The sequence below is a fragment of the Oncorhynchus clarkii genome, chromosome 10 (genome assembly GCF_045791955.1).
Source record: "Oncorhynchus clarkii lewisi isolate Uvic-CL-2024 chromosome 10, UVic_Ocla_1.0, whole genome shotgun sequence".
Lineage (NCBI taxonomy): Eukaryota > Metazoa > Chordata > Actinopteri > Salmoniformes > Salmonidae > Oncorhynchus > Oncorhynchus clarkii.
In genome coordinates, this window is record NC_092156.1 from 15124289 (window position 1) to 15141304 (window position 17016).

The following is a 17016-nucleotide window of genomic DNA, read 5'->3' on the forward strand; positions in this document are numbered from 1 at the left end:
CCCCAGAGGGAGAGGAGGAGACGGGGCAGTCAGACAAAAGTGGCATCAACAGTGGTATTGACCAGGGTGATCACGGACCACTAAAGGAAGACATTGAGGTTTTGACAGCTGTAGGTTCACCTTGCTGGCTCCAACAGCCCATTCATGATATGCAGAGACAGGTGGACATAGGTGAGGGTCTGAGTTGCAAAGAGAAGCCAGATATAAGATGCCTAGACACAGGCCCAGCCCAGGTCCCTGCTGGTAAGGCTAGTGCATCTCCATTTAATTCATTTGATGATTTTATTAATTAATTCAATCTATCAGTCAACAATCAACCCATTAATCTATTCAAATATTTGTAGTGAGGAGTGCAGAGAATGATTTTAGGTTTGTATTCAATTAATTTAGGAAATACAACTTTATAAACTACTCACCATGTTTGTATTGTAAGATCTGTTTTTAATCACTAACCTGCTTGCTTTCATACATGAATGTACACATTCATTTATTGTATGATGATAATATTTGCTGATGGTGATTGGTGAATTTGGACTGCAAGGAATGTGCTCTTTTTTTCATTGGTGGTTCATTTCAGACTTTGAAATTATATGGTTGTCTAATGTTTTATAAATCATTTTCTTCTTACTGCTATTGCTCATCATTATACTGACTTGTAGATGACATAGTTGAATTCAATAATTTGCTTGATTATTTATTGCTCTGTTCAAATGTAGGATCTGAATTTGATTATTCTTTTGTTGCTGAGAATTTTCCTGGTTGTAGTATATTTGAGTTTTAAAAAAGGCTTCCAAAATGTGTAACGAGTTTCGTCTTCATACGAAGGAGAGTCGGACCAAAATGCAGCGTGTGGTTTACGATCCATGTTTATTAAAAATACGAAACACGAATCTCCAATACAATACTACCAAAACGTAACGAAACCCTAAACAGCCTATCTGGTGAAAAAACACATAGACAGGAACAATCACCCACAAACACACAGTGAAACCCAGGCTACCTAAATATGGTTCCCAATCAGAGACTGCTTGCTTTCATACATGAATGTACACATTCATTTATTGTATGATGATAATATTTGCTGATGGTGATTGGTGAATTTGGCAGATCTGGAAGAGTCTGGTCGACTGGCAGCTCTGGCTGCTCCATGCTGACTGGCTGCTCCATGATGACTGGTAGCTCTGGCTGCTCCATGCTGACTGGCTGCTCCATGCTGACTGGCAGCTCTGGCTGCTCCATGCTGACTGCAAGGAATGTGCTCTCTGGCGGCTCCTTGCAGACTGGCAGCTTTGGCGGCATCCTGGACAGGCAGCTGGTTCATGGCAGCTCCATGCAGACTTTGAAAGCTCCATATAGCTGGTTGTCTGTAATGTTTTATAAATCATTTTGGCACTTGGTACTTACTGCTATTGCTCATCATTATACTGACTTCGCCCTGCCAGTGCGGCGATGACATAGTTGAATTCAATAATTTGCTTGATTATTTATTGCTCTGTTCAAATGTAGGCGTAGCCATCTGAATTTGATTATTATTTTGTTGCTGAGAATTTTCCTGGTTGTAGTATATTTGAGTTTGTGGTTTACGATCCATGTTTATTAAAAATACGAAACACGAATCTCCAATACAATACTACCAAAACGTAACGAAACCCTAAACAACCTATCTGGTGAAAAAACACATTCCAGGCTACCTAAATAAATCAGAGACAATGATTGAGAACCATGTAGAACTGGACAAACTAGACATGTAACATAGAATGCCCACTCAGATCACACCCTGACCAACCAAAACATTACAAAGTAAACTATGGTCAGGGCGTGACAAAATGTGTCATTTCCACTTTAAACTTCTGACTTGATTTGCCCTAATGAAAAATATATCAACCCCTGCAAAAATGTCCATTCATTATAATCCACATAATAATTCACATTTCCTGTTGCTGCAGGATTATTTTCCTGCTGTAGCAAACTGGCTCAAATTAAGATCCTACATTTGTATGTCAGCAAATACAAGTGATGAGAAATCCAAGTTGTTTTGATTTCCTTTACAGATCAACTTGACCATCGTCATGCTGAGTCCCTTACCCTTCAGGTGTCCGACCTCCGTTGTGCTGAGCAAGAGACAGGTAAGCCCATTCTCTTGGGGGCCGCGGCCCAGGGGATCTCCCCCACCAAGATAACAGAGGAGGACGCTCAATCCATGGCTAAGGTTCGCGACTGGTTCAGCTGGAACCTGGGAAGCTGTGACAAGCCACAGGTTCAGCTCCCCCAACAACCCAGTGATGAACCAGTGACTCCTGTCGACATCATCACAGATGAGATGCCAAGTGAAGCTGCCTCTAAGAAGCCATCTAGTCGTGTGTCTCCAAAGCCTCGGAGACGGCTCCTAGGGATATTTAGTAGATGGGAAGCAAGAGAAGAGAAAATCCCTGAGCCGCAAAGCCCAGTTAAAGAGGAGGTGGTTCTCTGTGAACAGAAAGAGCTTGACGACACCACCCTGAACATCGTCTTCTGCCAGTCCAGTGTGAATACTTATTCTGACCAGCAGCAAGACCTGCATAAATGTGCTACTGACAAACAGTCAGCTAAAAATGAGAAGACACCGGAGGTTAGAGAACTAGTGCTTAAAAAAGAAATAGACCAAACTCAACAGGAGCCACAGGGGAGTGCATGTGGAGTAGATGCGTTACCAGATAAACTCTCCAACTTGAAATCATTTTGGGAAAGAGAAATTGGCCCTAAAATACTGCTCAGTAAACTAAGCACTGATACAATGAGGTGTGAAGTACTTGTCAGTGCTGGGGATACTTGTGACCAAAAAATGCATGATTTTGGTAAAGATTTTGCCAAGGCTGAGACTGTTGAAGCATCATCATCTTTTCAAAATATTCAGCTTCACCTCGACACTAGTGGCATGAGAAAGTCCAATATCTTTGGAGCAAAAAGCAATGATAGTAATGACTCACATAGGCTGATTAACGATCCCTTCTCCCAAAAGGTGGAAACCTCAGAGCAGTGGAACATAGACCTCAGTGCTGCTCTGTCATATGACGAAAAGTCCTCATCTTCCGTTGAAAGTAACTACATGTTAAAAACATCAGGTGACAATGGTACATTCAGGGATAAATCCATCCTTATCTGTGAAGATAATTCCAGTTCATCCGTGGGCTTGACAGTGCCTTCTCAGACAGTCCAGCCAGATGAGAAGGTGGACATTCCTTTATATGTCTCTCCATCCAGTACCCGTACAAGCCGGCAGGGGCGTGTCCCAGTGCCCCTTGTTAGACGTTCCCTCAGTCAACAGGAAAGCAGAAAGGCCAAGATCAATAACCTCAAGTCCTTCTGGGAGAAGGAGAATAGTGGACCAAGGGTCATTGTTGGCAAACCAAAGGAGGCTTTAGATAGTCAAACCCATCCGTTTTCAGAAACACCTCCAGTCCACCACTCAATTGCCACTTCTCAGTCTAGTCTAAGAACAATTGAAACTGACCCAGGGAAGGGTGACTGTGACAAGCAAAGCTCTTCCTTATACGGGGTTAAGGCCAGCGCCTCCGACTTGTCCATGGCTGAAAGAATAGAAAAGGGTTTCATCAAGTGGAGTTCAAACTCATCACTACCGAGTAGTCACTGTAGTGTTGGCGATGTTGATTCTATAAATCAGCAAGATTCATGTAAGATGGAAACAGGGCCAACCCTGAATCAAGAAAGACCCTTAAGTCCTAAAACACCTATGCCTAGATCTGAAATTCCAAAGTGGAAAGACAAAACTGACGATGAACTTAAGAGAAGTCCTTCAAAGACCTGTCATCCAAAAGCCCTGCCCAGAGGTTCATCCACTTTCCAAGGAGCCAGGCGTGATAGTTCTCCATTTAAATCCTTCTCCATAGACATTGCCTCACCCACAAGGGAGCATCAGGATGATCCAGAGAGAGCAACACCAGTGGTTCAACAGAGAAAAGGACTCTCACATGAAGCAATGCAGTCAGGATCAGAGTCCACCAAACATACCCTAGGAATCATGTCTACATCTCCACAGTTTAGATCTGAAGAGAAGGGTCAGGATCGCCTGACGTTTCCACGTAGAGGCTCGGCACAGAGCTCACTAACTTCTATGATGTCCCCGCTATCACCTACTAGGTCGCTCCCTTGCCCCTTCAGAAGGACCAGTTTAGGGAACCTAAGTGTACAGGAGGGCAGTCCTCACTGGTCCTCTAGGCCAAATCATGGGGACCCGCATATAAGAAGAGCCTTTGAAGCTGGCAAGATTGGTCAACAGCCCATCAATAGGGATCCTGGTGAAAGAAAGCTTTCGGGAGCATCTGAAGTCTCTGAAACATATCTCCGCCTTGCAAGATCTTTCATTCCCCAGAGCAACCAACATTATTTGGGGCTCCCTGAGCAGACACACATCCCTCAGTTTATCTCAGATAAAGTGGGGAATGACCATCTGAGTCCCACTGTCCCCACTCCATTGCTCCTGAGCATGAGAAGCAGTGAGGGGAGTCCATCTTGGATCAGTCCTAGGTCCATGGAGAATGTCGACAGTCGCTTATCCAGAGGAAGCATGCCTGAGATCTGGTCTCAATCTCGGGCAAGTTCAAGCTGTGAGCTTTGCATTTTCTCATCAAACATAGATTTAGTGATTTAGAAGTGAAATGGCTAATGATTTAAATGTGGGGGCAAATCATGTTGGCCACATCATTCTGAACTTTGATGGAAGCAGCAGGGTTAGACATACAGGACAATGTCTTCCACATGGCAGAATTTGCCTCTTTTGGGTAGATATACAGTGGTTCTTCCTTTAAAAGTTACAAGCTTATGCCGCGACCGTTTGTGGTAGATGGTGGCATTCTGTCATTTCACCACACTATCACAAGGGGGAGTTAGAACGCTGATCTATCAGTAGTCAGGAACTGTGGCAATTAATGGAGGCGTTTTCAAAAACAGTCATGTGGACTGACGATTTTCAAAAAATGGGTACAGTGGGCTTTTGGTTTCTTGCCCTCTAAAAACAGGAATAAAAAATTCTAAATAACAAACTGGCTTCATTTATAAATTAGTAAGAATGTCTCACCCCATGTTCAAGAATGGCCTTTTTCCCTTTATTCAGATTACAAATGAAATCATCTCCAAAATATAATAATTTTTTAAACAAGCCATAGAAAGTTGGTTGCAATTTCAGTAAAAAAAAAAAAAGTAAGGAACTTGTCTGTCGGCTCTGCATTAAAGACCGAAATTGGTTAAAGAAAATTGTGATAAATAAAAATATATACCACTGTCTCTTGTGCATGTCATTTTCCTTTCACAATACATTATAATTATATAAAAGCCCCTTAGATATTCTCACAGATCAGATTTGCCCTAACGAAAAACCCTTAGATATTCATTTAGAATCGTCCGATCCACGGAGAGTCTCGTCATTGGTGGAGAGTCAGGTGGCATTGGCAGGGTTGAATAGGGCGAGGAACGAGATGGATTCACAATCCATGCCAGGCAAACATGCAAATCTTTATTTCAACTACATTTTAGTTGCAACAAGTTTGATCGGGTTAACATCAGGAGACCTACATGTAGAGATTTAAAAAATATTTTAGGCCTACCATAGGCGACATGAGTCTCACTAGTGTTGAGTAATGTGCTGTTAAAAGTATTTTATGTATTTTTATTTAACCTTTATTTTACTACATAAAGGATGACTTACTCTGACGTCTTGACCCAGTTTATGCCCTCATTTGCAATGCAAACCATAACGAATTACTATGGGAATAAATGGAAGAGGCAAGTGGAAGGGGGAGAAAGTAAGGAACCTGTCGGCCCTGGAGGCCTTTTGAAAACATGTTTTCAAACACTTGTTTTTCACAAGGGCTATTAGCAGGACTATAGACATGACGTGGTCCCAAAAACACCTCTCTGACATAGGGTCCAGCATATGTCTTGTCTCGCCAGCTTTGATCCATGCCTGGGCCTACAGTACGCAAAGTTCTTTGTTTGTCAGACGAATCATTGGGTCGAAACTACAGAATAGTACAAAACGAGAACACACATGGTAAGTGTTCTGGGAAAAAAATATATACATATACACTACCGTTCAAAAGTTTGGGGTCACTTAGAATGTCCTTGTTTTTGAAAGAAAAGCAAAAAAATTGGTCCATTAAAATAATGTCAAATTGATCAGAAATACAGTGTAGACATTGTTAATGTTGTAAATGACTATTATAGCTGGAAACGGCAATTTTTTTAATGGAATATCTACATAGGCGTACAGAGACCCATTATCAGCAACCATCACTCCTGTGTTCCAATGGCACATTGTGTTAGCTAATCCAAGTTTATAATTTTAAAAGGCTAATTGATCATTAGAAACCCTTTTGCAATTATGTTAGCACAGCTGACAACTGTTGTTCTGATTGAAGAAGCAATAAAACTGGTCTTCTTTAGACTAGTTGAGTATCTGGAGCATCAGCATTTGTGGGTTCGATTACAGGCTCAAAATGGCCAGAAACAAAGAACTTTCTTCTGAAACTCGTCAGTCTATTCTGGTTCTGAGAAATGAAGGCTATTCCATGCAAGAAATTGCCAAGAAACTGAAGCTCTCGTACAACGCTGTGTACTTCTCCCTTCACAGAACAGCGCAAACTGGCTCTAACCAGAACAGAAAGAGGAGTGAGAGGCCCCGGTGCACAACTGAGCAAGAGGACAAGTACATTAGAGTGTCTAGTTTGAGAAACAAGTCCTCAACTGGCAGCTTTGTTAAATAGTACCCGCAAAACACCAGTCAACAGTGGCGACTCCAGCATGCTGGCCTTCTAGACAGAGTTCCTCTGTCCAGTGTCTGTGTTCCTTTGCCCATCTTAATCTTTTTTTTATTGGCCAGTCTGAGATATTACTTTTTCTTTGGAGCTCTGCCTAGAAGGCTGCTTGTGGTCAACTATTTCAGCACCGTTTCGAGCTGCGCTGAGACAAGCAAGACTACTTAATATACATTTTATAACATTTTTTTTATCGAATTCAATAACATATTTGTCCTATTGTAAAGTGTAGTCTAAAGGCCAATATGGGCAAACTTGCAATGTATTTGATGCTTAAGTACTCTAAAACCACGCTTGGGAAAAACAAAATGCCTCCAGCTGTCCATCACTACTGTAAATAAAAACACAGAATATCTAAGGGGCTTTTATATGATTATAATGCAGGGTTAGTAATAATAATAATTGTTGGATAACAGATCACTATCACAATATTAAAAACTTTCAAATGCATTTATGAATTATATCGCTTTAGTCGACATGTTGCGGTTGCATGGGCCTATTTATAAAATGAATATGAAATCGGTGGGCAGAAATGATTCAATATTTAAGCATTAGACCTCTCACTAAAGGCGTCAGTCATACAAAAGTTATACTTAAATCCGAACTGGTTGGAGATTATAGAAGTACATGGCCATTAAGGCTAGATCATTTTTCAAGCTGTTCATACATTCATAAATGATCAGCAGGGTAAAATAATATAAACAGTGGTTATGAAGGGTGCAACCGGTCAGCACCTTAAGAGTAAATGTCAGTTGGCTTTTCATAGCCGAGCATTCAGAAGTCAAGACAGTAAGTGTGTGTGCGTGTGAGAGAGAGAGAGAGCGAGAGAGAGGATCTAAACACGCACACACAAAAAGTGAAAGCTAGCTTGCCAGACCTTCTGTGTCCCAATTGGATATCACGCTATTGTGTCGTTGAACTTTACTCAACTTTATCTCGTCACTCCTTCAGCCAGGTGTGCATAGCCAACGGTTGCATCACTCAAAGTCTCTTCATGACATTAATGGGTCGAAATAGATGAGCAAACCGACAACTTTAGCGGTAAAAGGAAGTAACAATATTGAATATACTGTGCTGTACCAAACTACTAATGCCATTAAAACTGTCACTTTGCATGAGCTAATAAGATCTCAATTAGATTTTTAATTTATATACAAATTCCTACATTTCATGGGACTAACCTGCATTCATATTTGTATTTGTCATTTTATTGTATCTGCATTCTGACATAGGCACAAGATGATTGTCTCTAACATTATCATGATAACCATTCTGTAGAGTAGATTAACTCTGATTCAAATAAGTACATGAAGTGCAAAGATAACCTTTTTGATTTATAGATGCTTCCAATGTAAAATGTTTAGTAGATCCCCTTTTCAAATCACTCTGTATGCCACAGACTTGGATCATTAAGAAACTGAAGTAAGCTAATATATATTTGTATTATCTGTCAGGGTGTTTTAAATAATCAGTTGATGGAATTGAAAACAAACTAATTCAAATATTCCCTAATCTTCATAAAGTACAATCAATAGATTTTTGGAATGCTGTGCAACTGTTTGTTCAGAACAAGTATCTGGAAATATGAGATGGGGACATTTTTCTTAATGTCATGCAATCTATGAAGACTGGTCTGTTTGTTCGTCTGTTTTTTGCAATATTTTCCAGAGCTGATTTTATTTTATCTGTGGCAGGTCAAGGTGAGAACTCAAGCCCTATCAGGTTAGAGTTTAAACAAATGTCTTCAAGACCCTTATCCAGAAGTCTGGAGGACGTTTTATCACCACCAAAACGTAAATTGACAGTTCTTGGTTTTCCTGAGCTCAATAGGCTTGATTCTTGAATTCCTTAGTCAGTGTTATTCTCAATCCTAGACTGTGGTTAGCCGTGGCCAATTGTCGCTGTAACCATTCAAATAAATTGTTTAAGAAAGAGTTTTCAATGAGCATTATGTTGTTTTCATGATACCTGAACTTAACTGTTTAATCCTCTAACCCTTTATTTTCTTCCAAAGGAGAAGAGAGAAGTATAATTGACCAAAGAAGTGAAATGACTCTAAATGTGGATGATGGTAAATATTTCTGCTCAATTTCATTTGATAAAACAGTGTACCTTTGCTTTTTGTTTGAAGGCAGACACTGAGTATTGTGCAAACAAATACAATTTTGTTATATTTGGCTTCTACTAAGTTGCATTATTAGATTTTGACTGTATTTATTGGTGAGAGTTGAAACCGTGAACAATCAGTAATAAGAATAGATTAGAATTGTAACTCATTGTTGAAATATCACTATTCATATTTTATTTCAATTTGAGGAAACTAGAATTTTTCAAATAACATTGTTCTGTTGGTTGTTGTGGTTTCAGGCACAGTGATGCCATGGTTATAACAACATTTGATCTTGTGATTGTTTAAATCAATCTTCCTTGACTCTGCCCAATATGGCAACAATTCATGCACCTGTACTATCATAGGGCAAGGTGGAAGTTCCGCAAATCGCTTACACCTTCCCAATCCTCTCCGATCTACTCAATTGTCCAAGGGGAAGATGATAGGGGTTGATTTAGGAATTATTAAGGAAGTGGATTATTGAGAGCAGAGGAATGTTAAGGAAGACCCAATATGATTACATCAGCTGTCATTACATTGTCTTGCAATTTCACTATTTCAGTGAAGACCCTGCTGATTTGAGCCATTAGGAGAGATTAGTTAGAGAGTTGTAAAAGGCCTTATCCACCTATCTGCTTTGCCTCTTCCAGTCTCTGCAGTGCCTCCCTCCTCCCTCCTTCCTCTCCATCTCCCTCCTCCCTCCACCCTTTCAGTCCCGGAGCAGATGAAGAATATGAGCAAGTCGGTGTCTGTTATGCAGGATGAGGTAAAACAAATACAAATAAAAGTTCATTGTAAAAAAAATACCTAAGCATTTTTAGAGTGATATACCCCATCTGAATTAGGGGGAAGTGAATTGCCTTGTTAGCTTTAAGATGACAACAATACAAAATAACTGATTTTATAGAATTCTTTCCTCTTGAATTCATTTTAATGGCTTTCAAAATCAACCATTTATGACCAAATGCATAACATATTCAGGGGTAAGGTCACTCTCAAGACCTTTCCTTTTTTGAGGTCATATAATGAATGTATTTTTCATGCTTGGATAAGACGCATGAGCTATTGATAACCAAACTGTCCCACATTTGAGTACATTTTTAACATGGCTTGTACAGTGCCTTCAGAAAGTATTCAGACCCCTTGACTTTTTCCACATTTTGTCAGGTTACAGCCTTATTCTAAAATTGATTAAATAGTTGTTTTTGCTCATCAATCTACACACAATACATCATATTGACAAAGAAAAAAAACAGTATTCCGACCCTTTACTACTTTGTTGAAGCACCTTTGGCATCAATTACTGCCTTGAGTCTTCTTGGGTATGAAGCTTGGCACACCTGTATTTGGGGAGTTTCTCAGATTCTTCTCTGCAGATCCTCTCAAGCTCTGTCAGGTTGGATGCACAGCTATTTTCAGGTCTCTCTAGAGATGTCCGATTGGGTTCAAGTCCGGGCTCAAGGATATTCAGAGACTTGTCCCGAAGCCACTCCTGCGTTGTCTGGGCTATGTGCTTAGGATAGTTGTCCTGTTGGAAAGAGTACCTTCGCCCCAGTCTGAGGTCCTGAGCTCTCTGGAGCAGGATTTCATCAAGGATCTCTGTACTTTGCTCCATTCATCTTTGCCTAGATATTGATTGGTCTCCCAATCCCTGCCGCTAAAAAGCATCCCCACAGCATGATACTGCCACCACCATGCTTCACCGTAGAGATGGTGCCAGGTTTCTTCCAGACATGATGCTTGGCATTCAGGCCAAAGTGTTGAATCTTGGTTTCATCAGACCAGAGAATCTTGTTTCTCATGGTCTGAGAGTCTTTAAGTGCCTTTTGATAAACTCCAAGCAGGTTGTCATGTGCCTTTTACTGAGGAGTGGCTTCTGTCTGGCCACTCTACCATAAAGGCCTGATTGGTGGAGTGCTGCAGAGATGGTTGTCTTTCTGGAAGCTCCTCCCATCTCCACAGATGAACTCTGGAGCTCTGTCAGAGTGACTATCGAGTTCTTGGTCACCTCCCTGACCAAGGCCCTTCTCCCCCGATTGCTCAGCTTGGCCGGGCGGCCAGCTCTGGGAAGAGTCCCGGTGGTTCCAAACTTCTTCCATTTAAGAAGGATGGAGTCCACTGTGTTCTTGGGGACCTTCAATGCTGCAGACATTTTTTGGTACCCTTCCCTGGATCTGTGCCTCGACACAATTCTGTCTCGGAGCTCCACGGACAATTCCTTTGACATCATGGCTTGGTTTTGCTCTGACATGCACTGTCAACTGTGGGACTTTACATAGACAGGTGTGTGCCTTTTCAAATCACGTCCAATCAATTGAATTTACCACAGGTGGACTCCAATCAAGTTGTAGAAACATCTCAAGCATGTTAAATGGAAACAGGATGCACCTGAGCTCCATTTTGAGTCTAAAATTGTAATACATTTGCAAAAAAATCTGAAAACCTGTTTCCGCTTTGTCATTATTGCAGTGTTGTGTGTAGATTGCTGCGTTTTTAACATCTATTTTAGAATAAGGATGTAACAGAACAAAATGTGTAATACTACCCGAAGGCACTGTATGTGCATGTAGCAGACCCTGGCTCCAACCACCATGTAGGCCCACAATGTGTTTAACCTGTGTGTGTGTGTGTGTGTGTGTGTGTGTGTGTGTCTGACCACCCGCCATTGTTGTTTCTACACTATCTTGTAGAAGGATGGCAGAGACAGTGACAGCACCTCAGTGGAAAGTCTCAAATTCAGCTGGAAAAAGCGGATGGGCAGTTCCCTCACTAACCTTAGCCTCTCCTCTGGCATGGCGTCCATGTCCTCTGTATGTTCCCATGCAGCTTCCCTATCAGATATGTTGTCGTGTGCCATGAAATAATCAAACTCACTTTGCTTTGAATTCACATGGCTGCAATCCTAATAATGCTAATAACAAAAGTTATTAGCATAATACAGCAGAACATTTGTTTTCTCCCCCACATGTGATACACAGGAATCATACAATTGTCCCATAGCAGATGTAAGAATATTAGGGTTCTAGAGAATCGGGAATATTAGGGTTCTGAATGTGGACTAAGAGAGGCATTTGTTCCGCATCTAGAAGAAAATAATACTGAGGTTCAGTGGTGGCTGGTGGCACTTTAAATTGGGAGAACAGGCTCATTGTAATGTCTGGAACAGAATCAATGGAAGGGTATCAAACACATCAAACATCTGGTTTGATGGCTTGATACAACACTTGGTGATGCTGTTGTCTCTTCCTAACATCATGTGGACCGTTAAGGTGAGCGGCAGTGTGGCAAGCATCTACAGTGGAGTAGATGGGGATGTGGAAGTGAAGGGAACAATCCGGTTTGCCATGAATTATGTCCAGAAGCTCGGGGAGTTCCACATCTTTGTTGTCCACTGCAGAGATCTTGCCGTGGCAGAACCCAAGAAGAACCGTTCTGATCCGTAGGTGTTCTTGCAATAAATAAGATTGTGTGTGTGTGTGATTATCCTATCATTGTCAAATAAATCTGCCATCTCCAGGTGCATAGGTTTACAGAGGTTGATGTTTCCCATTACCTTACATAGGATCATCAGTGTGTTATTGCAATTTGAGACTAGGTGCATGGAAAGCAATGATGTGCCTTGGAAACTTTCACCGACTTCTATCCGATTGCACTTGTAGACATGTTACCGCATTTGCTGAGATCGCATTCAAGGTAAACATTGCAGATGCCTGCTTAGTTGTTAATTACCTTTAAATGTCCAGCGCGCTATAGCACAGCTTCTAATTTAATCCCAGCCGTAGTTGCTTTTGCTTTGTATTTGTGTAGTGGCTAAGAATCTGATGTTGGATATTCATTTTCAGATATGTGAAATGTTACCTCTTACCGGACAAAGCGAAGATGGGAAAGAGAAAAGCCAGTGTGAAAAAGAAGACCTTGAACCCCACTTACAATGAGATCCTTAGGGTAAGAGAGAATAGATATGATGGCTGGTTATTAAAGTCCTCATCCAATCTCCTTTTCAGATTATTTATCACCTGATTCACTCAACAAACATCTCAATAGGGGGTTCAGGTGTCCTCTGATATGGCAGAAGTCTCTGTGTGTGTGTGTGTGTGGGGGGTGGGGGGGGTGGGGGGGGGGGGTGTACATTCCTGATTTTATACTCGGGGAATTGTTTTTCAAAAGTTCAAAAATAGCTGGACACAAAGCTATCAGTGCTCGGTCTATTGTGTCTATATTGAGTAAACAACTTTTATCCCCTTTTCTACCCCTGCAGTTTAAAGTTACCATGGAGACCCTCAAGACTCAAGCACTTAATGTCTCCGTGTGGCACAATGACAACTTTGGACGGAACAGCTTCCTTGGCGAGGTGGACTTGGATTTGTCTGAATGGGACTTTAGCAACACGCAGATGAATGATTATGCTTTGAAAGCAAGGGTAAACTGCAAGAGGATTAGTTTTGGTCGTATACAGTCTGTTTTGCAGTGTCAATTTTTATATAGGTGGTAATTCATAAAGACTGATCTGGTACCAACTTGCCACAACTAAAAATAAAGTTATTCTATTCACTCTAGATCTCGACACAGTCTCTCAGTCCCTCTCACTCCCAATCTATTGACCATAGAGGAGAGATGAGAATAGGATTGCGTTTCCTGCCACAGATCTCCTACAGTAAGCGGTTTCTCAGACCACTCTCATCATCATCTAGCCTGTTATGTGTTCTATTGAACATAACTTACTTATGTGTGTTTTTACTCAATTGGTAGGTAAGAGGTTATCCAAAACTGAGACGGGTGAGGTGCAGATTTGGGTGAAAGACTGCAAGAACCTGCCTGCTATCAGGGGTGCGATCATTGACCCCTTCGTGAAATGGTATGTGTTTTGGATATGTTGCACCTGGTTAAATACGGGTGTGAAGCATAATTTAGTATTGAATATGTTTATAGTGCCAATGTGTCATTTAGTCATATATAAACTAAACCATTGGATTTGTAGCGATTCACTCACTGTAGAAATACCGATTTTTTTATACTGTTGTACTCCTGTAGATGGCAATTTTTTGTCCTCTTTTACTCACTGAATATTGGCCCTGTTTTAATACTTTGAAAATGCATCCTCCCTTCTTTCCTTGAGGTAAGCACTTATGCATATAAACTCAGCAAAAAAAGAAACGTCCTCTCACTGTCAACTGCGTTTATTTTCAGCAAACTTAACATGTGTAAATATTTGTATGAACATAAGATTCAACAACTGAGACATAAACTGAACAAGTTCCACAGACATGTAACTAACAGAAATTGAATAAGGTGTCCCTGAAAAAAGGGGGGGTCAAAATCAAAAGTAACAGTCAGTATCTGGTGTGGCCACCAGCTGCATTAAGTACTGCAGTGCATCTCCTCTGCATGCAATGCACCAGATTTGCCAGTTCTTGCTGTGAGAAGTTACCCACCTCTTTCACCAAGGCCCCTGCAAGTTCCCGGACATTTCTGGGGGGAATGGCCCTAGCCCTCCGATCCAACAGGTCCCGTTCCAAAGTACAGGCCTCGTGTAATGCTCATTCAGTGAAGAGCACTTTTTGCCAGTCCTGTCTGGTCCAGCGACGGTGGGTTTGTGCCCATAGGCGACGTTTTTGCCAATGATGTCTGGTGAGGACCTGCCTTACAACAGGCCTACAAGCCCTCAGTCCAGCCTCTCTCAGCCTATTGCGGACAGTCTGAGCACTGATGGAGGGATTGTGCTTCCTGGTGTAACTCTGGCAGTTGTTGTTTCCATCCTGTACCTGTCCCGCAGGTGTGATGTTCGGATGTACCGATCCTGTGCAGGTGTTGTTACACCTGGTCTGCCACTGCGAGGACGATCAGCGTTCCGTCCTGTCTCCATGTAGCGTTGTCTGTGGCATCTCGCAGTACAGACATTGCAATTTATTGCCCTGGCAACATCTGCAGTCCTCATGGCTCCTTGCAGCATGCCTAAGGCACGTTCACGCAGATGAGCAGGGACCCTGGGCATCTTTCTTTTGTTGTTTTTCAGAGTCAGTAGAAAGGCCTCTTTAGTATCCTGAGTTTTCATAACTGTGACCTTAATTGCCTACCGTCTGTAAGCTGTTAGTGTCTTAACGACCGTTCCACAGGTGCATGTTCATTCATTGTTTATGGTTCATTAAATAAGCATGGGAAACAGTGTTTAAACCCTTTACAATGAAGATCTGTGAAGTTATTTGGATTTTTACGAATTATCTTTGAAAGACAGGGTCCTGAAAAAGGGACGTTTCTTTTTTTGCTGAGTTTATATGCAATTTGATAGGTATAAGGTGAACACCCTATTACTTTCAACAAGCCACCTAGTTCATATCTGTGATTACCTCAAGAATGGTAGCGAGGAAGGATAGGATGCATTTCTGTAATATTCTAACATGGCCATTGATTGCTTTTGTCCTAAACTTACAGTATACTGTTAGAGCTAAAGCTCTTCCTTGAAATGCACAGGATCAGATTGTGGGCCAGAGTGTGCTAGGCTACTAATCCGTTGTTGTTGTATGCTATTTTAGCACCGTGCTTCCAGACACGAGCAGGAAAAGCCGACAGAAGACTCGGGTGGTGAAGAAGACGGCCAACCCCATGTTCAATCACACCATGGTCTATGATGGCTTTCGGCCGGACGACCTACGAGAGGCCTGCATTGAAGTCACAGTGTGGGATCACGACCGGCTCACTAACCATTTCATTGGGGGCTTAAGGCTGGGCCTTGGAACAGGTAAGATACTTTGTAATTTGTTTAAAGTTTGGCCTGTACTCAATTCAAGGCACGTTAAAATGCAACACACTATAACAGACTTTTAAAGGTAATTTACACATGAGCCGACATGCGTAACGTTGACCATGAATGCGATCTCTGAGAACATCGGGAAAATGTCTTTAAAAGGCACATTCTCAGCTGTGCTATAGCACCGATTGAATTACAGCATCTGATGGGTTGACAAAATTCCCCACATTTCTGAATCTGATTTATGCTTTTCTCTAAGGTAGTATGTCTTTATATTGAAATAGTTTCTTGAGTCGTTCCAAACCTAATTATTAATATTGAAATGCATACACAATACATCCAATAGGAAGCTAACTGGATCATCTCAAATCTGTCTTTACAGGTAAAAGTTATGGGTTAGAGGTGGATTGGATGGATTCAACCTCTGAAGAAGCAAGTTTATGGGAGAGAATGATGCATTCTCACAATGAATGGGTTGAGGATATTATACCCTTGAGAATGTTGATAATGGCAAGAGGTTTATCAAAATAAGATGGTGTGTGAAAAGTTGATGTCAAAATGAGAAGAAAGTTGCTCATTGGGTGTATCAGTTTGATGAAACTTATAACCGATAATGTAATCAGTAATATAATCTCTCACTTTTTAAAGAGAAAGACCATACAGGCACATTGGAGTATTGTGCTTTTTGCTTAGATTCTTCTTAGAATTACATTACAAGTGTGTATTTTATTTTTTGAAAGATTAACATTTTACATAATCATGCTTGTTGTCATACAGATCAAATACCTACTCAGAAATTGTTAAGATATAAATAGGTTGTTTTAATTGATTCATTCCAATGCATATTTATCGCTATTTGTATATATTCCTATATATGTTTTCATAATGTTATTCCATGGTAAATTAACTGAAGAAAATGTTTCCACTATTGATACAACAGCATATATAATCAGAAATGTGGTGTTATGTTATCATTGTTGTCTTTGTAAAATAATTTTTTTCACATTACTCAATATAGTAACAGCATATATTTTTCATCAAAGTTAATGTTTCCACTAATTCAGGCACCCCAACAATAAATACAATATCACATGTTGAAATTTATTTGGGGTGTGAATTCAATAGTAATGGTTGTACACAAAGAATGATATTTTTCGCCAGCAATTGGCAGGAAGCAATTAGAAAAATAACCACAACATTTGAACTAGACTGGAAGTTGGATTTCCAAGAGAATGCAAAAAGAGCCGTGATCCTATGGGGAATTTGGGACAGAGTTTTTTTTAAATGCTCCAGAATTTGTATTATTATTAATAACAATATATTGCTGTTATTTGGCAGAGGTTTGGAACTCT

General features: G+C 40.8%; 1 protein-coding gene across 6 annotated transcripts in view; it reads left to right on the forward strand.

Annotated features, from left to right (window-relative positions):
* LOC139418050 (synaptotagmin-like 2a) overlaps nucleotides 1-16764 on the forward strand; it is a 42794-nt gene extending 26030 nt beyond the window's left edge. The window contains exons 7-19 of one of the 6 annotated variants that reach the window (XM_071167177.1): nucleotides 1-243; nucleotides 2052-2126; nucleotides 8504-8602; nucleotides 8824-8880; nucleotides 9570-9685; nucleotides 11610-11729; nucleotides 12189-12358; nucleotides 12762-12864; nucleotides 13178-13339; nucleotides 13477-13573; nucleotides 13669-13774; nucleotides 15450-15655; nucleotides 16047-16764. The exon at nucleotides 1-243 is cut by the window's left edge and continues 519 nt beyond it. In XM_071167177.1, coding sequence (XP_071023278.1) covers nucleotides 1-243; nucleotides 2052-2126; nucleotides 8504-8602; nucleotides 8824-8880; nucleotides 9570-9685; nucleotides 11610-11729; nucleotides 12189-12358; nucleotides 12762-12864; nucleotides 13178-13339; nucleotides 13477-13573; nucleotides 13669-13774; nucleotides 15450-15655; nucleotides 16047-16195 — 1703 coding nt within the window. In that variant the 3' untranslated portion in view covers nucleotides 16196-16764. Of the gene's footprint in view, nucleotides 244-2051; nucleotides 4605-8503; nucleotides 8603-8823; nucleotides 8881-9569; nucleotides 9686-11609; nucleotides 11730-12188; nucleotides 12359-12761; nucleotides 12865-13177; nucleotides 13340-13476; nucleotides 13574-13668; nucleotides 13775-15449; nucleotides 15656-16046 lie in introns of all 6 variants that reach the window. The other 5 variants (XM_071167179.1, XM_071167178.1, XM_071167175.1 and 2 more) reach the window with 5 other exon arrangements.
* Nucleotides 16765-17016: the final 252 nt, after the last annotated feature.